The sequence below is a fragment of the Meles meles genome, chromosome 1 (assembly GCF_922984935.1).
Source record: "Meles meles chromosome 1, mMelMel3.1 paternal haplotype, whole genome shotgun sequence".
Classification (NCBI taxonomy): domain Eukaryota; kingdom Metazoa; phylum Chordata; class Mammalia; order Carnivora; family Mustelidae; genus Meles; species Meles meles.
The window spans coordinates 20,056,381-20,081,427 of record NC_060066.1 but is presented as its reverse complement, the minus strand read 5'-3'; the positions used below and the strand labels follow the sequence as shown (position 1 = coordinate 20,081,427).

Below are 25,047 nucleotides of genomic sequence, written 5' to 3'. Positions count from 1 at the left end.
CAATACTGGTGTCCACGAAGAGGGAACACCACCACCCAGAGCTACCTGTTATTAAGCTTCAGAGCTGACAATACTCATACATTTTATTCAAGTTCGTCTTCTCACATTGCTGCTCACCTTTAACCTTACTTTTAACCTTTTAGGAGTAACCTACAGGTACTCCTAAAAGGGCAGTCTGCCAACGGGTGACCTTTACCTGTATTGAGAGTCATTGAGACATACAGACATCAAGAGGAATGTTTATAACAATTTGCCAATCTGCTGTCTGTTGACCACAACGATGACAAACTGGGCTGTGTTTTGTACATTTAAAAATTTCCCCTAGGGGTGCCTGGGTGGCTCAGTGGATTAAGCCGCTGCCTTCTGATCAGGTCATGATCTCAGGGTCCTGGGATTGAGCCCCGCATCGGGCTCTCTGCTCAGCAGGGAGCCTACTTCCTCCTCTCTCTCTCTGCCTGCCTCTCTGCCTACTTGTGATCTCTCTCTCTGTCAAATAAATAAATTAAAAAAAAAAATCTTTAAAAATTTCCCCTAAAAAAATTTCATTTCTGTAGTATTTTACCAAATATCAAGCTTGAGTGGACTGAAAACACACACACACATGGACAAACACACCTGGCCCTCATCTCCCAAAAGTTTGAGAAGCACTGGCTCCAAGCACAGAAACAGCCAGAAGGCAGGACGCAGGTGAGTAGGGCAAGCTGGAAGAAAAGGCTTACATTTAATAGCTCCCACCTGCAAGAAGTGTGCTCCTTAAAAGTTATTGAATCCTCCCCCAAACCAAATAGGATTAGTAGTATGATCTTGACTTTACCGAAGAGAGCAAAAATTAGAGATGTTCATGAACCTGCCCCCAATGGAGCCAGGAATCAAACCGAGGTCTGTTGGAATTTTCAGCCCTTCAGAGATCTTCACGCTTGGTTTAATCACCATGTCAGTGCCCATCCCTCTTCCAGCAACACCTGCAGATCCCAGTCTGTTGTGGAAGAGTTGCTCCAGGGCTGATGGACTCAGCACGGGTGATTGCACGTTCTTGGGAGTCAGACCAAACTTTCCCTACGTTAAGAAAAAGGATCTGTCCTCTAACCCAGTCTCATATGCCAAAGAAAGGTCGAAACAATGACAGCAAACCAGTTCCCCCTTCCCATTCACACGTACAGACACGGAAAACCCTTCTCATCTAGCAAGAGAAGCCAATTCTGCTCTTTCTCACTGGAGCAGTACAAGGTGTTTTCCTGACTTGAATTTTGTTTTCCTTACGTCAGGGTGTTTTTTAAAATTGTAAACTTTCATGGTACAAGTTTTTTTTACCACAGTTTTTTAATCATAAACTATTCAACAAGAAAATATTCTGAAAAAAAAATTTCTTGGAATTTTAATTTTTCAGATGAAGTTGCCTAAATTTAAAGGAAAACACTAGAGTGAAAGGAAGAAGAAACAAAAGGCAGTTGACAATAGTGATGATTTTCTTTCTTTTTTTTTTAAAGATTTTATTTTATTTGACAGACAGAGATTACAAGTAGACAGAGAGGCAGGCAGAGAGAGAGAGGAGGAAGCAGGCTCCCTGCTGAGCAGAGAGCCCGATGGGGGGCTCAATCCCAGGACCCTAGGATCTTGACCTGAGCTGAAGGCAGAGGCTTTAACCCACTGAGCCACCCAGGCGCCCCTAGTGATGATTTTCAATATGTAGCCTGAGCTTTTTGGATAAAACACTGTTGAACAATGGATAATCAGAAATGTGTTATAATTTATTTTTAATTTTATAATTTTATTTATAATTTTAATTATAATTTACTTTTTTTCATTCTGCACTTCCAGAAAGCTTAAAATCATTAAATAAAAGTGATTTAGGGGGACCAGGCCTGTACTTCTCCTTCCTTCATTTTCAATAATTACAATAATTCCAAAAATAATAATTAAGTCAATAATTTAAATAATAATAATTTAAAAAATAATTAGAGATACTTTGAAAAAAGGTGTTTTGCCTTGCACCAAAAACTCCTGGAATGTATCTGACAAGAATTTCTTCTCCTTCCTCTCTTTCTCCCTCCTCCTCCTTTGTCCTCTTCCTCTTCTTATTATTACAACCAATAAAGATATTAAAGAGAACAGATTTTGAACACATCATATACATGAAAACTTTACATAATGTTATTAAACCACACAACATCCCTATAATGAAGGAATTATTATTCCTGTCAGGAGATTGAGGCCCAGAGAAGGTAAGTAACTAGCATAAAGTTGCAAACTCTTGATATTCTGTTATAGGATTAAAACATGAGGGACAGCCAGCCGTTAAACTCATTAATTCTGGGACCTCTATTTCTGTTAAATGATTTTTATACTTTATGCAGAAGGAAGTTCTTAGAGCCACATTCATTTGGAACTATGTCTCGCTTGCCCCACATTTTTGCCATAGGTTTATTTAAAAAGTTAAGGAAGTTAGATTTTTTTTTGGAGAAAGTATTGCCTAATAGCTATTGTTGAATTCACAAGGGAGTTGGACAATTGTTCTCTTTCTGGAGTGCAGTTGAGCATAACCTAGAGAGTCTACAGATCCAGGGGTCAAGGGCTGCCTAACTGACTTTCCAGGTGTGAAATTTAGACAACTCTCATCACCTTTCTATGCTTAAGCTTTTCCACTTGTAAGCTGACAATAAGAATACACAACTCTCAGGGTTTTTGTGAGGGTAAAGTAAATAAAATAAACAAAATGCTTAGCACCATGTAAAACACAGAATAAATGCTTGATGAATTGTAAATATTAAGTTAGGTAATGATCTTGTAGAATACTGGAAAAGGCTACAGTGATCTTTTTTTTAAAATAAATGACAAGAAGAAAACAGAACAATAAAATACAATAAACCAGAAGGATAGTGAGTATAAATACTTTCGAATAGCAGAATTGGTATAAAATACACAAAGAATATTATTTGAAGACAATTTGCTTTCCAACAGCCCTCTTATTTTCATGTCTTTCCATATGGTATTCACTTAAAAAATATTTTACATTTACTCGTGAAGGTGCAGAGACATATATATGCAAAAATCATAAAAATCTGTATAAAATGTCAACAGATATCCCTTTACTATAATGACCTCTGCCATTCGCATTACTCTGTTTTCCTGTATACCAGGCTCTCACCCTGAGTGAGACAGAATAACAGAACATTCATCTGGTATAAATCAAAGTTCCTTTCATCTTCCCCATAAAGGAGGGGGAAAAAAACCATAATATGCCCCATTTTGAGAAGCAGTCTTTTAAGAACGCAACTCTGAAGCCAGAATGTGTGGGCTTGATGATTCTTGCATTTATTACTTTGCGAGTCGCAAGGCACGAGCCACGCGAATCTTTCATGCGGTAGATGTCAACCAGTGGTATCCGCAGTTATTTTTATTTCGTAAAGGAAGAAACTGAGGACTAAGCACGTTTTGGTAAGAAATTTTAGGTGGGAGCTGGATCCTAGGTCTGTCTGATTCCCAGGCCAGCAGCGTTCTTTATTGACTACGCTATAAGGTAAGGAAGCTGTCTTTGGTGAAGACTGGGACGAGAACAATGCCTAATTTCACCAGTCCCTGCAGGGACGTGTATATCCCTATATCCTTCATTGTTCATTATTCAGCTATTTTGTTATTGTTTTTACTCTGGCGATTTGGAGCATAGACAATATAATAAAAATACCTTCACACTGGTCTAGTACCTCCTGGTTTGTCCCCAGAGTCCCACAGCAAGGGCTCTGCGGGTAACGCCTAGAGAGGTCACCTACCTAACCTCCACCAGCATACACACTCCGCAGAGCCGGAGCCCCGCCCAGATGTTTATATTTTCCTCCCTTGGCCCCGCCCCCGACCACGCGGGGCTCCAGCCGCCGCGCGGAGCCGGAGTTCCTGGTGCGGACTTGCCTAGAGCCTCAGCCTACCCACAGGGATTCCCTCTCCAGCCAATCGCGTCTGAGCAACGGGCCTGCCCCTAACAAAGATGGCGGGAGAGGCCTTCGTGGGGGCAGGCTGATTTAACACCCAGACCCAGGGCGGCTAGGGAAGACAGCGGTAGCGGAGCGGCCCGGCCATGGAGGAGGGCGGCAGCGGCGGCAGCGGTGGCAGCGACAGCAGTACCAGCGGGAGTGGTGGGGCGCAGCAAAGGGAGCTAGAGCGCATGGCTGAGGTCCTGGTCACCGGGGAGCAGCTACGGTAAGGCGTGGGGCAGTGCGGGTGGGCGCGCTGTGGCACTGCCAGCCTGTGCCCGCAGCAGCCCCGCGCGCACATGCGCGTGGCTCGTGCTTTGCGACTCGCGCGGGGTTCCGGGACCACAGCGGGCTCGTGGACGGTCGGCGTGGCTCCCCTGCCTAGCTGCTGCAGCCAGGCGCCCTGCGACTCGGCAAGGGCGCGGGGCTCCGAGGGAGACGCGCGGGAGCGGGTGCTGCGCGCTGCGCCCCGGCCGCGCCGCTGCAGCCCCGCGCCCTGCAGACGCGCGCTCCCTCTTCCCCGGCACGTGGGGCTGCCAGGCCTCCTGGCTGCCAGGCGCCACCGAGAGTGAGAGAGCTGCGTCCAGAGAGTAAGAGGGTGGGTGCGCAGCCCCATGCCGCCTCCAGCCCCAGCCCCGCGACTCCTAGATGGAAGGGCCAACCCAACGATTGACTTGAGGTTTTCCTTTCCGCTGGCAAGTCCTGCTTCACTCCTCTGACCCTCGGCATTTTCATCTGTCTATAAAATGAGGCTGATCGCCGGGACTGCCTTGAGCGGGTGTTGTGGGGGGCTAAACCCCAGGTTCTGAAAAGCTACTTATCGCTAAATTGGCACGGCCCCGTCAATCATCAGTCGCGTCCGCGAGGGGGCGTGGAGGCACCTTGTCCGGATGCCCCGCTGCCGTGCCGGCTTCCCGAGCGCGCACATTTGGGAGAGCAGAGTCTTTGGGCTCCAGGCTGCTGCAAGAATTAGGAATTGACGGTCTCGCCGCACCCGGGACAGGCAGTTAACCCCAGATCCCGCCCCCACCCCCCCCTCACCATTGGCATCCCATCCTGGTCCTTCTTGGAATCATGTTTGAGTAATGTGCTTCCACTGTCTGACCGGTTCTGCAGCTGCCCGTCGTGGGGTCATAAATCAGTTTGCCAGGAGAAGGGGAAAAACAAAACAAAAAACCAAAACCACCAAAAACCTGACTCTGAAGCGTTTGAGCCACAACTCGAGTGCCCGTCCCTGGCCCAACTGGCATGAGGCGCTCCCCTGTTCCTTCTAATGCTTGGCCTGAATCTCCAGGCTTATTTTGGTTTCTAAATGCTGTGTTTCAGGACCTTTAGGAGAGAGAATCTTTGCAAAGATCCATAAAGGTTTAGTAACCACCCAGTTTGCAGCGGTTTGATTGAGGAAGTAAATATTGGAAGTCAGAGTTAGTTGAGTTTAACGTTACAAAAGGCAAACAGCACACTTCAATCCCTCCATGATTTTTAAGAGTAGAGTGAAAATTAAAGGGAATTAAAAACTCGTTTTTCCTTCATCAAGAGTATGTCCTAATTGAATAAAAATCAAAAGCTTTCCTGATTCAATCTGAAACAGTCACTTTTTAATAATTTATTTGCTCCTCCTTACTGTATCATCTTTTTCAAAGTCCTCATCAGGTACTTTAAAATTTTTTTTTAAGATTTATTTATTTATTTTAAAAGGGGTGGGGGGGAGGAGAGGGAGAGAAACTTAAACAGACTCCCTGCTGAGACCCAATGAGGAGGGGTTGGATCTCATCCCTCAGAGAGCAGGACCTGAGCCAAGAGTGGGACAATTAACCAACTGCACCACCCTGGTGCCCCTCGTTTCTTCTAAAATAACAAAATTGGATGGTGTCTCTCTTTGTCCAGGAAGCACTTTCTCCTTCAGGAGGCAGTTTAAATGCCCTTTCTGTCGGTATCTCCAGAGCAGTTGTTAACTCTCCTTTCCCCCAGCACCCCTCTATACTAACGTGGGATTGAGAGGGCCACACTTAGCTGGTGAGTAAGAAGAGAGAAGGCTCCTTCCCTAGGCAGACCTGGGTTTGAGTTTCTACTCAGCCACTTTGTAGCCAACTCACCATTAGGTTTTTTCAAGACAGACTTTTAGAGTAAATCTTGGGTTTGCTCCTTACTAGTGTGGGAACTTCAACAAGTTACTTAACTAAGATTGCTGGGCAACAGTGGAACTTAACTCAGTGTTGTTATGAGGATTAGATGAGTTAGTGCTTAGAGGAAGAGTGCCAGGTATGTAAGGAAGTACCATGTCCGCGTAAGCTAGCATAGCTCTGTGACGTTGGACAAGTTAACTCACTTCTCTGAGCCTTTGTTTCTTCATCTATAAAATGGAAATGCAGATAAGTACTTCATAGGGTTGTTGTGGGAATGTGCCCTTGAGCTTCTGTATTAATGAGCATTCAACAATGGTTGCTGGAATTAATCAGTATTATTGGTCTCTGTGCGTCACCACATGGGACTTCCAGCCAAGTGAGATCTGGCAGGAAGGATTGGGTGGTGGTTAGGAACACAGGGTATAGAATCAGGCTGCCTGGGTTCTTATTCTGCCTCCACATTTCATAGTTCTGTCACTTTGGGGTCAATTTACTGATTCACTCTCTGGGCCCGTTTCCACATCTCTTACAAGAATGTTGTGAGGATTAAATGAGATGTTCCATGTGAAGGCCTTAGAAAATGTTCATGCCTTAATTTTACTTTGCAAAATTGAAATCATTGCTTTTTAAAATCTCAATCATGTTAGCACTGTGTCTAGCGCATAGTTATTATTCAATAAATATTTGACGAGTATATGTGATTAAATATACAGATGAAATATTCAGAATTTAGGAATTTAAGTGTGCCCTGGCTTCTTGGTTACTGGAAGAGCCTCTCGTGAACGGGTGGGAAGGCATCCGTCCACGCTGTCCCTGTCACAACGTGTCCTTGCATCCTTAGCTGCTTTCCCATAGTCTGACTGGGGGGACTTTGTGATCTACAGGTCACCTTCCTCTAACTGCTTCACACACAACTCCCTTTGTCCTCTCTTGCTTTCCCACTGCTTTCTTGGTCATCAGAGATAAGGCAAAGGAACGTGGTAAGGAACCAGGACACCAAGGATTGGGATTTGAAATAAAAAATTTGGCTTCCAGGTGCAACTCTGTGTGTTTTATTTATTTACTGCCATATATATACACACACACATATATATAACATGCATATCGTGTATATAATATATACATAATATTGTATATAATATGTTATATATAATATATATGCTATATATGTGGTTATGTAATAACATATATATTTATATAAATAAATGCATTTATTTAATGCTATATATTAAACACATTAATATTTACTAGTAATGAAACACACATGTGTACATATGTATGTATGTACTTTTAACCATTTTTCCTTGGTCAAGTCAGCCTCTCTGGGCCTCAGTGCTCTTACCAGCAGAATGGGAATTAATAATATCCTTCCACATAAGATTTGTGATGTTGGATCAAATGGGAGGGAACTCTGTAAAATAAGCCATAAACCAAGATTTAGTTATCGTTATGGTTATTGTAAGCTCCAGGTGTGAAATTGAGGCCTGGCTCCATAGTCCTGACACCTTGAAGGGCAGTTGGTTACATGAGGACATGAAATTAACTAGCAAACTTAGAAACATCTCCTGCTTCCTTCTCCAGCCTGACTGGGTTCCTTTTCCTAATCTCATCATTCTTTCCCTTTTCATAACAGATTTTACTTCCTTGCCCAGTGTATCTTTATGGTTTTGCCTCTTAAAAAAGCGTTTGGATACCACTCTATACTGACATGATGTCTGCAATGAAAGGGATAGATCGTAACCAGTGTTCACAAAGTTGTGGAGAAGTTGGAGCCTTCATACACTGCTGGTGGACGGTAAAATGATGCAGTCGTTTTGGAAAACAGTCTGGCATTTACTCAGCGATAAAACAGAGTTAACATATGGGCCAGCAATTTTACTCCTAGGTATATAGTCAAAAGAAATGATAACATATGTTCACATAAAAATTTATGCACAAGTGTTCACAGCAGCATTATTCATAATAGCCAGAAACAACAGCTCAGGTGTCCATCTGCTGGGGGATGGATAAATATCCATGCAATGGATTATTATTTGGCATAAAAAGAAATACAGTAGGGAGGCATGCCACAACACGGATGAACCTTGAATATATGCTGAGAGCAGGGATACCCGGGTGGCTCAGATGGTTCAGCGTCTGCCTTCAACTCAGGTCATGATCTCCAAGTCCTGGGATCAACTCCTACATCAGGGAGTCGCTTCTCCCTGCCTGCTCATGCTTTCTTTCTCTCTCTCTCTCTCCCTCTCCCTGTGTCTTTCTCCCTAGTGCATAAATAAAATCTTAAAAAATAAAAAAAAATATCCTGGGAGTGAAAGCAGAAACAAGAGGCCAGGTATCATATGACTCCACTTTTATGAAATGTCCATAATAGATCTATAGAGACAGAGCGTGGTTGCCAGCAGCCGTGGGGAGGGAGAATGAAGGGTGAGTACTAATGAATATAGAGTTTCTTTTGGGGATGATGAAAATGTTATAAACTTGTTTGTGGTTATGATTTCATAACTCTGGGGATGTACTTAAAATCATCACATTATAATCATTAAATGGACAAATTATGTGGTATGTGACTTACATCTCAACAAAAGCATTACAAAAATGGATGGATTTGGATGATGTTTTATTACAGAGTGATAAAGACAAAATATTAGAAGTTTTAAAATAAAGCTTTTGCTTTTTTGTTTGACCAAAGAATGCAGTGATATTTATCGCTAACTCAGTAACACATTATTACCACACCAAATGGAAGTGATATTTTACACATATATTTTTATAGTATTATTCTTGATACAGAACAGAAAAGGTGCCATGAATAGTCGAGAAAATCTCAGAACATTCCTCATTTGAAGATAATTAACCATATATAAATAATTCATGAAGGGAATTTCATACTATGAATTTTCAAGTCATTGGTTATTTTTATGTGCTCTATGTGTGTCTTTTATCCTGAAATTTGCTGTGCACTTGTCACTGTGACACTCTAATTAAGACACCCCAAATGCATGTCATGTTTCTTCTCTAAGTTAATCCCAGGGATACTTTCCCAGAAAGTGGGGTTTTTTTGTTTGTTTGTTTTAAAGATTTTACTTATTTATTTGAGAGAGAGAGTGAGTGAGAGAGAGCATGAAAGGGGAGAGGATCAGAGAGAGAAACAGACTCCCCATGGAGCTGGGAGCCCGATGCAGGACTCAATCCCCGGACTCTGGGATCATGACCTGAGCTGAAGGCAGTCGCTTAACCAACTGAGCCACCCAGGCACCCATGAAAGTGGTTTTTGATAGAGTGTTGTAATAATGAAGCCCAACAGTTTGTGTTGGGTTTCACTGTTCTTTTTGTGTTGATGGTAGGCATGGTAATAATAACAATAAGAGTCATTTATGTGGCATTTAGTGCCTGCCAAAGAGATATATGCATGAGTGGATGTATACATGTATACATATATATGCCATATATATATATCTCTTTAATCTGCATAGCAACTCCTTGTAGAGGATGTGCTTATCACCCCATTTTATAGATGAGGAAACTGAGGAACAGAACGTTTAAACTAACTGGCCATAGGTTATCCAGCCATAAAGTGGTAGAGCTGAAGTCCCCACACTTAGGCAGGATGCTAGACTACAGTTTAATGTGTCATCAGCTAAGCAATTTAGAGGGTTACAGAACGTAATGATAAGACAAACAAAAAATGGATTCCTTGTATAAGATTTATCACATTCTAGTGAGACATCTTTTTGCAAACAAAAAGTAGACAAAGGATTTTTTCCATTCTGTTGGGAAAAATCCAATTTATTTCTGGAAGTGTTTGTGTTGACAAGATAGACTGGTCACTTCCTCTACTAACTATTAAATCGCTTGCCATGTGGTTTTGAAAACTTAATTTGGACTCCACTCATTCTGAATTTGTAATCATTTAATGGGAAGATAAATTGCAGTTCACAATTTTGCCAGCTGTGGGGATGGAAGTGGAGTGGGGAGGAGAATTAAGAAGGTAATGAGGGATGCTTAATTAAGAGAGAAAACATTTCAAGCATTCCAGTTATGCTCATCTACCTAGACTAAATATGCAAATTACAACAATCTCATACAATCACTAAAGCGGGTTCCTCACAAGCAATTTATTAGGCGATGAGTTTTAGCTGCATTATAGGAAACTGTAGTTCTTTCAAATTATTTGATGTATTTGCCTTTTTGTTATAACAGACTGCCTTTCCAGACTCTTACAGTGGAATAAAAATAAAAGCACATTCAACAAATATTGGATTGATTTCCCAATTTTGCAAATGTTAATGCAGTATGCAGGTAAAAGGTAAGAATCAACTCATTGAACCAAAAACCAAGCTACAAATAAAATAAATAGGAGGTAAGGAATTTAAAGCATGCAGAAGAGAAAAAGGAGAAATAGTTCATTTCATTGCATTTTGAACTTAAGGAATTTTACAGTTGACATGGAGATTGTCTTAGGGGGTAGCCCCTCTTGGAAGCCATTAGTATGGAAGATTTGCTCACTCTGCTAGACACTGTAACTAAGGAAATAGCAGGAAACCACCACCCAGAAGCTACTACTAGATTTCAGTTAATAACAAAATAAATGAAATAAAATATAAATAAATAATAAAATATATAATAAATATAAATAGATAAATTTATATTTACACATAAACATTTATATATAACATACACTGTATATTTATGTAAATATAATATATAAATAAATAAAATATATAATAAATATAAATAATAAAATATATAATAAATAATAAATAATGATAAAATATGTTTAGTTATATATATTTTTTAATTAATTTATTTATTTTTATTTGCTTATTTACAGCATAACAGTGTTCATTGTTTTGGCATCACACCCAGTGCTCCATGCAGTACGTGCCCTCCCTATTACCCACACCTGGTTCCTCAACCTCCCACCCCACCCCACCCCCTCCTGCCGCCCCTTCATAACCCTCTGGTTGTTTTTCAGAGTCCATAGTCTCTCATGGTTCATCTCCCCTTCCAGTTTCCCTCAACTCCCTCTCCTCTCCATCTCCCCATGTCCTCCATGTTATTTGTTATGCTCCACAAATAAGTGAGACCATATGATACTTGACTCTCTCTGCTTGACTTATTTCGCTCAGCATAATTTCTTCCAGTCCTGTCCATGTTGCTACAAAAGTTGGGTATTCGTCCTTTCTGATGGAGGCATAATACTCCATTGTGTATATGGACCACATCTTCCTTATCCATTCATCCGTTGAAGGGCATCTTGGTTCTTTCCACAGTTTGGCGACCGTAGCCATTGCTGCAATAAACATTGGGGTACAAATGGCCCTTCTTTTCACTACATCTGTATCTTTGGGGTAAATACCCAGCAGTGCAATTGCAGGGTCATAGGGAAGCTCTATTTTTAATTTCTTCAGGAATCTCCACACTGTTCTCCAATAAAATATATAATAAATATAAATAGATAAATTTATATTTACACATAAACATTTATACATAACATACACTGTATATTTATGTAAATATAATATATAAATAAATAAAATATATAATAAATATAAATAATAAAATATATAATAAATAATAAATAATGATAAAATATGTTTAGTTATATTTTTAAAATAAAATTAATTAATTAAATAAAATAGATAAAATAATACAAGGAGAACACTTTTATTCTTCTCAATAGCAGAGATATCCTCGAGTCAGGAATCGCTGCCTATTTGGTTAAAGAAAAGGGGGGAGGTGCTGTAGGAAATAGAGTCACTGTATTTGGAGTCAATGCAGAAAAGCTTAGTGTGGAGCGTTAACTGTCTTTGAATCAGGGGCTCTTCCAACATACGGACTGTATTCCTGTGAACATCTTTTCTGCCTCACAATTTGGATGTGAGCGTAGGGAGCAGAACCCTGGTACAGAGCAGACCCTCGGTAATGACTCAGTTCTTACCAGCAGAGAGCATTGCAAGTACTTTGTCACGTAGTGCAAAAAGCATCATGCAAATAGAAGACATTTGGTAAGCCCTCCATAAATGATTATGGAATTATTTTATACCTGTATAGATATATTCTCCTGTAAATCTTTTTCTGAAATGACTAGGGTGTTATCTGTGAACGAGTAATATATTTGTGTTTTCTCAAAGGCCAGTGCTGATAGTTAAGTCATGGCTCCCATCTCTCAGAATTAATAAACCTGCAGACAAGTTAAATACCTCTCAAAAGAAGAGAATGTAATCAGGAGGAAGATTGTTCTCCTCTCCTGTTGTTTCCGGTATTCATTTTATCAGGAACTCACTAGGTATATATTAAGGGGCATTTACTAAGGGGCCTTTATTCTTTTTTTCCTTTTTTAAAAAACTATTTTTATTAACATATAATGTATTATTAGCCCCGGGGGTACAGGTCTGTGAATTATCAGGCTTACACATTTCATAACACTCACCATAGCATATACCCTCCCCAATGTCCATAACCCAGCCACCCTATCCCTATTCCCCTACCCCCCCCCCCCCAGCAACCCTCAGTTTGTTTTGTGAGATTAAGAGTCTCTTATGGTTTGTCTCCCTCCCCGGTCCCATCTTATTTCATTTTTCCCTTCCCTACCCCCCACAATCCTCTGCCCTGCCTCTCAAATTCCTCATATCAGAGAGATCATTTAATTGTCTTTTTCTGATTGACTTATTTCACTCAGCATAATACCCTCTAGTTCCATCCACATCATTGCAAATGGCAAGATTTCCTTTCTTTTGATGGCTGTATAGTATTCCATTGTATATATAAACCACATCTTCTTTATCCATTCATCTGTTGATGGACATCTAGGTTCTTTCCATACTTTGGCTATTGTGGACATTGCTGCTATAAACATTTGGGTGCACGTGCCCCTTCGGATCACTACATTTGTATCTTTAGGGTAAATACCCAGTAGTGTGATTGCTGGGTCATAGGGTAGCTCTATTCTCAACTTTTTGAGGAAACTCCATGCTATTTTCCAGAGTGGCTGCACCAGCTTGCATTCCCTCCAACAGTGTAGGAGGGTTCCCTTAAGGGGCCTTTATTAAGGGGCGGCTCTTAAATGTTGGTTTCTATGAGGTCAGTGACTAGGAAAAAACAGATGAAACAATGGTCAACCCTCTTTCTACACAGTAGGTCATCACTCTTCTTCATGCTCCTCTCCTTGTCCCGAGGAGTGGCGGACTCTAGAACTAAGATCGAGATCCTTCTTCCAGTATTTATCAGCCTGAACCATACTTGGAAGAAAGCTTATGTTAGTGACTATTTTTTGTGGATTATTATGTACTTGGGGGGGACAACAGTGGAGACAGCATGGGGGCAGACGGCTTCGCAGGCCAGACGGCATGCTTGCAAGCAGCTGTCCCTGGTGGCCATCAGGGGCTGTGGAATCTATGTTCATCGGGTCTGTCTGGGATGGCTCCAAGAGAGAACCCTGATTTACGTGGCTGTGCATAAAGAATCATTTTTTTTGGTAACTTTTACAATACTTCTAAGGTTGGGAGGAGAGATGAGATGAAGTGAGAGAAAACACATCCGGGAGGGTGAAGCAAGATCTTTTGTGTCTGCAGTTTACAGATGAACAGCTGTGGCTAGGGTGTGGCTAGAGGGGACAAATGCCAGGGCTGCCAGCTCAGGGAAGCTGGCGGCAGCTGCACAGAAGGTAGGAGGAGGTAGTCAGCCACAAGTATCATCAGAGAGTCTCAGATCTGTCCACTCTTATCCCTCAGCTGCTCCTGTTGCTTCTGGTGGTGGTGGTGATGGTTTGCTTCTGAGTTTTTATGCTGACAATACGGTCTCCCTGAATACTTGTTCCTACCCATTTCTGATTCCGATATTTGTCCAGACATTCCTTTTATGGAGGCGAGCTGTGACCCAGCACCCACCTAGATCTCGGCCTCATGTAGATCATCCGGCTCGGACAGGCTCTGCTTGGGGTGGTGGAATGATTTCTGCTCTGGAGAGCTGAACAGGGGACACTGTGGGCAGATCAGGCAACAGTCAGAGGACAAGTCCCAACACAGCAGCTCCTCTGATCTTGACATAGGTGTAAGAAACAATCAAGCATTCTGATGAACACTCTCTCAAGAAGAGGGAAAGTCTCATTTCATGTGATCCTGTTTTCATCAGGGTTGGGTGCGTCACTGCATTTTATTATGTGTGAAGCTTGGCCATTTTCTTTTTTTTTTTTAAGATTTTATTATTTGAGAGAGAATGAGAGAGAGAGAGACAGCATGAGAGAGGGGGAGGGTCAGAGGGAGAAGCAGACTCCCTGCAGAGCAGGGAACCCTATGTGGGATTCAATCCCGGGAATCCAAGATCATGACCTGAGCCGAAGGCAGTCGCCCAACCAACTGCGCCACCCAGGTGCCCCCGCTTGGCCATTTTCTAGCTGTGAAATTTGGGGGAGAATATGCCGTGAGTGTTGTCTTGACAGAAAGAGCAGGGAGGATTGGGGGGGTAGTATAGAGATACATAATTATGTGCAGGTCTAAGAGCAACCATTCTCTTATCCTTCCTAGAAGAATATATGAAAGTGCAAATTTACTGAACAAGTATGTTAAGAAAGGACTGGTTTTTTTTTTGTTTGTTTGTTTGTTTTTCCACATTAAAGAAGAGTTTAGCACATACTTCTTTTGGGTATCCTGGGTCAGTTTCCTATCTGCCATGCAATCGATCCTCTTATAAGATTTGCCAGCTATTTCCAGGCACATACAGTGAATGCAGCAAAATGTGAATTACTTGGGTTGTAAAAGTCATTCCTGCTTCCTAGCCTCTTCCTTAGAAGGAAAGGAGAATGGAATCAACTTGGATCTTCTTTTCATTGAGTCATTTTCAAAGTTTTACTTACTTTTTTATTCTCTAACTTTTCCATGAATGAAAGTGACTTTCACGGAATATATTCATGGCAAAAAGCAAGAAGTTAGTCCCTGTGGTGGTATGAGTATGTCTTGCACTGAGCTGTAGAATGCCCTTATTTTGTGTTCAGTTAAGCTGTGATAAAGTAGATAAAACAGGGCTTTACCGAAGCTCCCACTTGTTGTGCTATTTTTCTTCTTAAGTACTGACAACGAAAAGCAGTTTTAGAGATGAAGTTTTAAGGCAGCATGATCTAATGCATATCCATTCTTCCTTTTCCATCACATTTGTTAGAATTTGTTTTGTTAGCGACTAGGTCGCAGACTCTGATTGTCAAACAGAACAGTGGGTAGAACCTAGGCCATCATGGGGAGTATGAACAGACCTTGGTTGCCATGATAAGGAACACTTTACTGTACTTACAAGAGCTGAGAGATATCACAAAGCATTTTAAGGACATCCACGTGTAAAGAACAAGAGCTTTTTCCTCCAATGGTTTATCATGAAACACTGCAAACATACAGAAAAGTGAAAAGAATTTTACAGTGAATACCCTTACACCTACCACTTAGATTCCACAATTAACATTTTATCATGTTTGCTTTATCACTTGACTGTTTTCCTATCCCTCCTTCTATCCAACTTATTATTCTTGGGTACTTTGGAGTGAGTTGCAGACTATAATATACTTTCCCTAAAACCTTCAAAATGTGATTTAATAATATTCGCTATTTTCTGAACAAATGAAGACTGAAGAGTTAGAGAGTTGGCTGCCATCAATGATCAGCAAAGGTCTTGAGCTTTGATGTTTTGGGACCATCTTAACTCACAGACTCACAATATATTACAGCAAAGCAAAGCTCTTCTCTGGTAGTCTTGGGCTTAGCCATCTGTAATACTGTGGCAAGGAAGATGCCTTTATCCTGCCTGCTGTAGGTCCCCTTGGGGAAGAGGAGGGATCACAGCTGTTGTACTTTGGAGAAGGGTTCATTGATTGTGGGGGAGATCAGACAGTGTCCTCAACAAAAGGTAATTTGGGGTCAATGGGAGATCAGTGAAAAATTTTTGAGCAGAGTACATTAAACCAAGACTTTCAGAGAAATAACTCAGAGTCCAGAGCAGGGAGCTTATGTAGAAAAGAGGAAAGTGTCCATTGGAAAGCCACAAGAAAGACACAGCATAGGAAAGGTTAGGAGACATTGGTGCATCTTGTACTCTATGGCTTCAACATAATTTCCCCTATAAACCACCCCAACATGATGGTCACCTCTTTAGCCGCCAGATGCTTTCTCCCTCATCTCCTACCCCTCACCACCTCTGATTGGAATATATGCCTCTAATACTTCTTGGTAATAGAAGTAAAATCGAATTCTCAACATCTGGCTGGAATGCAAGTGGTTCAAGGTCAAATTACAAAGAATGATTTCTGTATCCTTTGGATTTTGATGATTTTCCAAGGAAGCTTCCCTCCATCCAGAGAAAGCCAAGGCCATATAAAAGTCATCTCTTTGTTTAAGCAAAGTTGTTTTGGGGATTATGAAGATGTAGATTTTTTTAAAAAGGTGCAAAACCTTTTATTACTTACATATCTCAACTAAAAAAGGCCTTTCATGTCCCATGTTCAGTGTATTTTGCCAATTTTCCCCTTCTGTTCTCCATAAATTGGAAATGGGAGTTCGCTTTGATTATCAAGCAGGCAGGTTTTTCTCCACTATTAATGTGGTTTGAGCTTATATTTCAGTGTACATTGTGTTGACCTTACAATAGTGACTTTGGCATTGATTTCCTTACTATATCTTACCATAAAGATAATTAATAGGAATAAATCCAAATAAAAGTGGTATGATTCTCTGATAATATAGTATGAATTTAGCCTTTTATTCTTCAGAATCGTTGGCATATGCTATGCACACGTGTAACAAAGCTTCTGTAGTCAAGTGCTGATTAAAAAAAAAAAACTGTGATATCAAAAGCGTGATTTTTCTTACACCCGTGTTCACTACCAAAGAGAGCGGCTCCAGTTAAACCCATCGAGAAACATCCATGAAATCTAAGAAGCTGGGCTTGGAGCCAACGCATTTGTCTACACGTTGGCCATTTGCTGACTTTGCACTAATGAGGGCGTTAAGCCAAGAAGGGCAGAGTCTGATTACCGGGGACATCCCTGTAACTTGCAATAACATCTGTCAAGCAAAAGGTGTAGCAGTCAGGGGCGGGAATTCCTTACCAACCACCATTCCAAGGCAGCAGGATTTGTTGAGCCGTTTCATTTATTCCGGGACAGAATGATTTCAGTATTGACGTGGTTAATTAACCAGCGGGAATCTCTTCAGCTGTCTTCCTGTTAGCTCCATTTTGGGTGGAGATTTTGTTGCGAGATAATCTCCTTTCCAAAAGGGGAACACTGAAGAGAGGAAGTTGGTTTGGCTCCTTGTCAGCAGTTCTGGAAGAATGTTTACCCAGGGAGGAGACTGACAACTGTGAGAATTTGGGGGCTTATCTGGACGGGTCTGATTCTTTTTTGGACCACCACCATCTATATGCTAAGACTTCCTGGCTGAAGCCAGCCCTCTAGAGGGTCCTTGGGAGAGTGACAGTGACTTCTTTAGGGTCTCCTTTCCCTCAGTTCTGGTGATTCAGAGCATCTTCCACAATCTGGAATTCCTCTGCTTCATCAGGGCTCCTCCGCCGACCCTCTCACCTCTGCCAGAGGAAACTTCCAGTAGCTGAGACGCAATGTGTTCTAAACATGTGGCCGGGGGCCGGGTGGGTGGGAGGAAGACTCCATCAACACAGCAGTCATACTTATGGAATCTCAGATACATCTGGGGAGATCTTTGCAATCTTTGTTGGTAGCTTATGTGAAACAAAATTTCATTATAAAATTTAGCCTAGTGGTCCTTAAAGGAACATCCCCCTCTAATGTGAGATTTGGTTTGACTTTGTAGTAAAAAATGCTATTCGTGGTGGGGCATAGCAACAGTAATTTAATTGCATTGTCTGGGGAGTTCTGAGGCTGGGCCTTTGTGGGGATTCTAGTACAGCCTGTAGCAAAGAGAACACTTATTTAAAATTATACTGTAGTCTGTTCAGAAACTTGTTCAAAGGTTACATTTGAAAATTGAGTGAGGGGCGCCTGGGTGGCTGAGTTAGTAAGCAGCCAACTCTGGATTTTGGCTCAGGTCATGATCTCAGGGTCCTGAGATTGAGCCCCACACTGGACTCTCTGCTCTGTGGGGGTTCCGCTTCTCCCTCTCCATCTGCCCCTCCTCCCCCTGAAATAAATCTTAAAAAGAAAAAGAAAAATTCAGTTAGTCACTTAAAACCACAGAAGCAAGAAGGCAGACATTTTATAGTATTAGGACCTGAGTCCTTGACAGTCATACCTTATCTATATGACCTCGCATGCCTTGCGTGGCAGAAGGATTGGTAATGCAAAGTGTGTGTTTCTCATAGGGAAAGGTGTTTTCTTTTCCAAGAGTCCTTATGTCCAAGTTTGATAATTCTCCTGGAGAAGGGGTCAAGGTGATTGACTGCAGACCTATCTTCCTTTCCCTTTCAGACCTTTAGGAATGGGAGGTGTCAGCGAAAGATGACACCTTCTAAAGGGAAAGTCCAGCTCTCATTGCCAAACTTCTTCCAGTGACGCAAGAAGATGGCTGCACCTCTTGGTTTGAGTCTTCCCATCGTATCTTACAGACTTCCAACAAGGCCTCCACAGCCCTTTCTGTTTTTGTCCCTCTTGTGTGTGAGTTGGTGGGGGGGTAAAGATGAATACCATGTTTCATGGTGTGGATTAAGGAACACTTTTCCTGGGACCCATACATGGAAAAAGGTCAGCAAGAAGGGACACGGTCCTCCATTCCTTATTGTCCTACCAAAAGTTGGGCATGAGCTGAAGCTGCCTGGCATGCAGTTGTTTCTATTCTGTAGGATGGACCCTATCCCTTTGCTCCATGACCTTCTTGTATTGTGAACTCAGGCACCAAGAAGTCCAACCTGCGGAACAGCAGGTGCCCAGCAGCTGGAGACCTTGGGGGCTTGTTTGAAGTTGCGGCCAGGAAGGGAGGCCACCAGTCCTAGAGGAAGCTGGGGAAAGGTCAGGCTCCCAGTCTCAGCCAGCTCACTGCCTGGCAAAGCAAGCTGGGCCTCTGAGGTCACATCCAGACTTCTTGTGTATCCCTCCACAGGTAATAGAGCCGTACTCCTTGAGATGAGGTCTGCTGCCTTGTTTATTCTTAGGTCCAGAACTTCCATGCCTCAAGCCCAGGAAGAGGCACACCATATTTTAATGCTGCAAGTGCATTTTGACTTACTCTGAAGTTTGGAAACCAGGACTTTAAGTGTTACTTTATCTTATAAGGTAAAGGTTTAGGGTGTTTGGTTGACAGGTGAAGCTAGGTTACACCTTCTAACCTCTCACTCTCTAATTGCTCACCACTGAGCTTCCATCCATTTTCCTTCTGCCAAGGTAGGCGGACAAATCATCTCTCGGCAGCAGAGTGTAAGCTTTATTACTGCGCTATTTACTGTGATATTCGTTAATTTGGTGTTTATCCTGATTTCCTTTTAGCCTTCTCAATAAATAATAACAGTAATTACAATAATAACCAGTCTTTATGGAACCCGACTGTGTGCCAAATAGTGTGGTAAGCATTGTATATGAATTGTATGTATCATTTAATCCTTGAGTAGGTATCATTAGTCCCGTGTTCAAGATGGGGGCACACAGGCTTACAAAGTAAAGAAACTTGTCCAGGGTCGCAAGATCAGCCCAGTAGAAGAGCTGGGCTTTGCAACACCACAGTGCTCCATCAAAAGCCATGCTCTTAGAGTTTGCAGGTGGAGGAAACACCTTGACTCAACCCTAAGCCATTGGAGCCTGGAGTTCAGATCAGAGAATGCCCCAGTGTTGTGGGTAGAGAGCCTGGACCTTGGAAATTTGACTTGTTTCAGAATGTTTGTGTCTGTGTAGAGTAAAAATGAAATTTTCATGTGTTATAAGAATTATAGCAAGTTGGTGCAGCCACTTTGGGAAGCAGTGTGGAGATTCCTTAAGAAATTAAAAATAGAGCTACCCTATGGCCCCACAATTGCACTGCTGGGTATTTACCCCAAAAATACAGATATAGTGAAAAGAAGGGTCATATGTACCCCAATGTTCACAGCAACAATGGCTACAGTCGCCAAACTGTGAAAAGAGCCAAGATGCCCTTCAACAGACAAATGGATAAAGAAGATGTGGTCCATATATGCAATGGAGTATTATGCCTCCATCAGAAAGGATGAATACCCAACTTTTGTAGCAACATGGATGGGACTGGAAGAGATTACGCTGAGTGAAATAAGTCAAGCAGAGAGAGTCAATTATCATATGGTTTCACTTACTTGTGGAGCATAAGGAGTAACACAGAGGACATTGGGAGATGGAGAGGAGAAGTGAGATGGGGGAAATCAGAGGGGGAAATGAATTATGAGGGACTGTGGACTTAGGGTTTGGGAGGGGAGTGTGGTGGGGGGTTGGGTGTGCCTGGTGGTGAGCATTAAGGAGGGCACGTATAGCATGGAGCACTGGGTGTGGTACATTAACAATGAATCTTGGAACACTGAAAAAATAAAATCACATTTAAAAAAAGAATTATAGCAACTACATACATGAAAATGATGAATAGCAACGTTAATCCCTTTAAAAAGTAATGAGGAAATACTTAAAGATACAAAAAGCCTGGCTCAGTTGTGTGAATAATTAACTAATTTCCACTACACTGTGTGCCTAATTACCAGGAAACATATTGGTGAAATATGTCAGATTGACTTCTGTGTGTTTTATCATAAGATAAGAGCAAATACACTTCACCTATGGATTGTTTATTAACCAGAAATGGAAGTTCTGGAAGGTGATTACAGCTGGTCATATTTTAGTCTGTAGAAAGAAACTTATTTATTGCTGCTTTTCTGTGTTATGAAATTCTAGAAAATGCACATCCCTAAGCTTATGTTTTACACATAAGGAATAGATTAGGCAGCAGAATCTCATGCAAGAAACATTTTTAAATGTTCCAAATATTATTTGGGACATTGTAGATTGAGAACTTTTCAAGGTATTGCTCAATTTTTGTTTAGAGCTAAAATTAATTTTTACTTAGTCAACTATAGATCCTTACCTTAGACCCTAATATAGAGCCTTTGATTCACTGTTTTTCAGAGTGGAAGTTGAAATAGGAAAAAAAAAAATCCTGGACATTTAGTCCATGCTCCCTTGCTTCATTTGTAGGAATGGATAAGACAATAATTTTATGACTGTAACTTATTTTTTCACACTAGACCTTGAGATTTGGTGGAAAATGAGTTCCAGAATTTAGGTGTTGGTTTTTGGATTAGAAGAAAATAGAAGGGCTTGGGGAATCTTGGATTCAAGACAGAATGAGTATAAAGATTTTCTGTGGTAACAGGGATATGCAGGCATAATGCTAGAATTTCCAAGTTCTAAGACAAGACTTGCTTTATCAGAAGAGGGGATAAGGAATATTTATAGGAGGTTATGCAGTCTTGGCCTGGGTTCTTGAATAAATGGACTATCTCAGGAGATACTGGGCCCTAAGTAGTTGCTCTTATTGACTAAATCAATTTAAAGTTCTGTTTCCTTTTCTATAAAATGGGAAGAAGAAAAATAGGGTCCTTGAAGTAACATTCCTGTAGAGTTCTTAGATTAAGGCCTAGAGTGTAAGGAACATTCATTGTTAGTTGTTATTACTATCAGTAATAGTAACCACATCAACATGGCTGAAAGTTAACATTCTGGAAGCACATCTTCTTTTATTATGAAATGAGACTGTACATATTTATTCATGATGTTGAAAACATGAATTTTTAAATGATATATTAAAAATTAGTCATGTATATTGGGAATAAGCAAAACTACAGCTGGTAGGGCATATCTGGCCCACTGCCTGTTTCTAGAAATAAAGTTTTATTGGAACATAGCCATGTCCTTTCATTCGTGTATTGTCTGTGGCTGCTTTTGTGGTATAACAAAGTAAAGAGTTGAGTAATTACAAATGAGTCTGTATAGTTCCCAAAGCCAAAAGTCTTTGTTATCTGGTCTTTTATAGAAAAAGTTTGCCAACACTTAATATATATCCAAGAGAGAGAAAGTTGTGTGCATGTGTGCACATATGTGTGTGTGTGTGTGTGTGTGTGTGTGTGTGTGTGTGGTTTATGCATATTTGTATTTAGGGCTACCTACCAGAAACTGATGATGTTCTTCCAAATGAGAGATGAGAGTTTTGCAAATTTATAAATTGATTTTGAGAAGCTTTGGTGTTCATTACTTTTGCTTACCTTTTTAAAAGACTTGTATTTTATAGTAGGAAACTAAATTTAGAAACATTCTGGTATTTTGATCGGGGATAAAGACTTGATTCACCATAAAGAGCTCTAAACTATTTGTTTTCTAATTATTTTGTCCCCTCACAGATGCCTATTATTTGTTCCACTGATACAGAATATGACATTAATAACATATACACAGCTGTAGCCTAATGGTTGTTCTCTGTGCATTTTTGCCAAAAGCCCCTATTTTGGAAAACCCGTTATCAAGACTATGTGTTGCTGTTTTAACCAAATGTGAAATGCTGGCTCTATTTCCCTCCCCGCCTTTTTTTAAATCTTCGCCCCACCCTCCGTCAGCTACTATGAATTTCCAAATAGTGTTATAGGTATAGAGTCCTATTATTCTTTAATTCCTCCTTATCCTGTGATATAAGGCTTTCTTCCTTTTATCACACATTGACTAGCTCCTTGTCTGTGTTTGTGTATTCAAGCTTCTTCATGTCTCTAGAAATCTGTTACTACTCAGCTGATTGTCACTTTAGTCACTTACCTGGAAGTCTCTTCCCACGTCTGTTCATTCTTGCTCTTGGTCTCAGGACGGAATCTAGGAACTGAGCGAAGCCAGAAGGAGTAACTTACTCTTTTCCTTCATTTCCGTGTCTCCTTGATGAGGGAAGTTGTTTATCAGGTGGACGAAGAACACCACGTGACCCATTCAGACACTTCACATAGTCTCCTGGCAGTTAAGGCTTTAAATCTGTGTGTGAATCTGTATGTGTTTAAACTTTCAGTCGAAAACCTCAGTTCAGTGCATCTTTGGTCATTGGCCATTGGAATGCTTTTACTTTGTCAGCCCCCCACCCTTCTCCTTTTTTAAAATCACAAATCTATTACAAAACAACCATAATTTGTACTCACTGAATCACTATGTGGCTCTGAGAAACTCTCTAGCCTACTTCAAGAACTTGTGGTCTTCATCATCCACAAGTTCTTGAAAGTCTCTGGAAATCTCCCACCTATTTAATTTTAAATGCTGCTGGCAGTCTCCTGATCCCTCAGGGGGACTCTGGAGGGATTCCCAGAAGTACACTTCCTGTGTACTGTGTACATTCCCTGTGTACACTTCCTGTGTTTTCTAAGCTTCCATCTTCAAACTTCTCTTGAATTTGTAAGACCCTCTGTATCCTTTCAGTGAAATCTACTTTTTCCTAAATTAGCCAGAATTGGTGTCTGCCTCTTTTTTTAAAAAAAAGATTTTATTTATTTATTTGACAGAGAGAGATCACAAGTATGCAGAGAGGCAGACAGAGAGGAGGAAGCAGGCTCCCCGCTGAGCAGAGAGCCCAATGTGGGGCTCTATCCCAGGACCCTGAGATCATGACCTGAGCTGAAGGCAGAGGCTTAACCCACTGAGCCACCAGGTGCCCCAGTGTCTGTCTCTTAACCATTATTGACACAGAAATTAACACCAGGAATGAGGTCTATAAATACTATGTGACAAAAATTATAGGTGTCTATTATACTCTTTTTTCCCCTAAATGCACAGAGTTGGGATATTAATATAAAATTATTGCTTGTTGCAGAATATAAACAAAGGCTTAGTGCTTGGTATAGAAAAATCCTCCTGTGGTCAAAACAATCATCTTATTGTTTGCTTACATTGGTATGAGCTTTAATACATAAAAGTATGTTGGATTTCTAATGACATTGTTATATAGATGGCTGCTTGTTTCTCTGTGTTGATAGCTCTTATGATATCTCCACTGTTCTAGGAATGGAGTAGGAAATAAAATAAAGGCTTATTGATTGATCCCCTCTAGAGAGTGAAAATGCTTTTTAGTTTCCAAGTAATTTCATTCTTCCCATTTTTACTTTAAAAATAGGAAAACTCTTAGGGCTTTTATTTATTTGAGAGAGAGAGAGAGAGAGAGAGAGCACACAAACTGGGGATGGGGGCAAAGGGAGAGAGGGAATCTTAAAGCAGGCTCTATGCTCAGCATGGAGCCCAGCATGGGGCTTGATCTCAAGACCCTGAGATCATGACCCGAGCCCAGATGCTTAACTGATTGAGCCACCCAGGTGCCCTGGAAAACTCTGAGGTTTTAGGTACTGGACTTCTCTATGCTTTGGAGTTTATACTGGGAGTAAGAAGCAGAAAGTATTTTATTTAATGGATTTCATTTGGTTGTTTTCAATTTTAGATGTTTTCATGGACAAGGACACTTACGCAATCTATTTGTGAGCCAATTCACATTTTTTTGGTCTTTTTATATTTAGTCTGTCATTTCATTGCACTGTTAAAATTGCTAACTGTTTAGGTACAAACATGAAACCCCATTTTAGAGTCAGCTGATTATGCACTGAAGGTAAGATGACACACAGACATATTAATATTTTTAGCTTTCTCAGATGCTGTTAGAAAGATGCGATCATCTCAGTCTTGTGAATTTTTAGCAGTTATTGATGGTCAGATGCTGTCAGAAAAAATGAAGTAGGTCACGCTGTGAGCCCTTAGTCTGTAGAATCAAAGAGAACTTGCTGGGTAAGACAAGTATATAAAGAAATGGATGAAAGATCTAAATGTGAGACAGGAAACCATCAAAATTGTAGAGCAGAACACGGGCAGCAATGCCTGCGACATCTGCAGTAGCAACTTCTTATTAGACTCGTCCTGGGGAGCAAGGGAAACAAAAGCAAAAATGAACTATTGGGGCTTTATCCAGATAAAAAGCTTTGGCACAGCAGAGGAAACAGTAAACAAA

At 41.1% G+C, this 25,047-nt stretch overlaps 1 protein-coding gene and 1 long non-coding RNA gene across 4 annotated transcripts in view; one reads left to right on the top strand and one right to left on the bottom strand.

Annotated features, from left to right (window-relative positions):
- The first annotated feature begins 3,912 nt into the window (after positions 1-3,912).
- Positions 3,913-25,047, top strand: part of DEPTOR (DEP domain containing MTOR interacting protein) — a 135,242-nt gene continuing 114,107 nt past the window's right edge. Inside the window, exon 1 of the mRNA XM_046006184.1 lies at positions 3,913-4,191. Coding sequence (XP_045862140.1) covers positions 4,070-4,191 — 122 coding nt within the window. The 5' untranslated portion in view covers positions 3,913-4,069. The remainder of the gene's footprint in view (positions 4,192-25,047) is intronic.
- Positions 13,053-23,165, bottom strand: LOC123942317. Of its 3 annotated transcripts, none has more exons than XR_006818397.1 (3): positions 17,181-18,193; positions 15,377-15,463; positions 13,053-14,073 (listed from the first exon to the last, which is right to left on the bottom strand). It is a non-coding gene; the product is annotated as an uncharacterized LOC123942317 (long non-coding RNA). The 3 variants fall into 3 exon arrangements; XR_006818396.1 differs by lacking the exon at positions 13,053-14,073 and adding an exon at positions 22,836-23,165 and having other exon boundaries at positions 15,151-15,463; positions 17,181-17,757; XR_006818398.1 differs by lacking the exon at positions 13,053-14,073 and adding an exon at positions 22,836-22,912 and having other exon boundaries at positions 15,151-15,463; positions 17,181-17,809.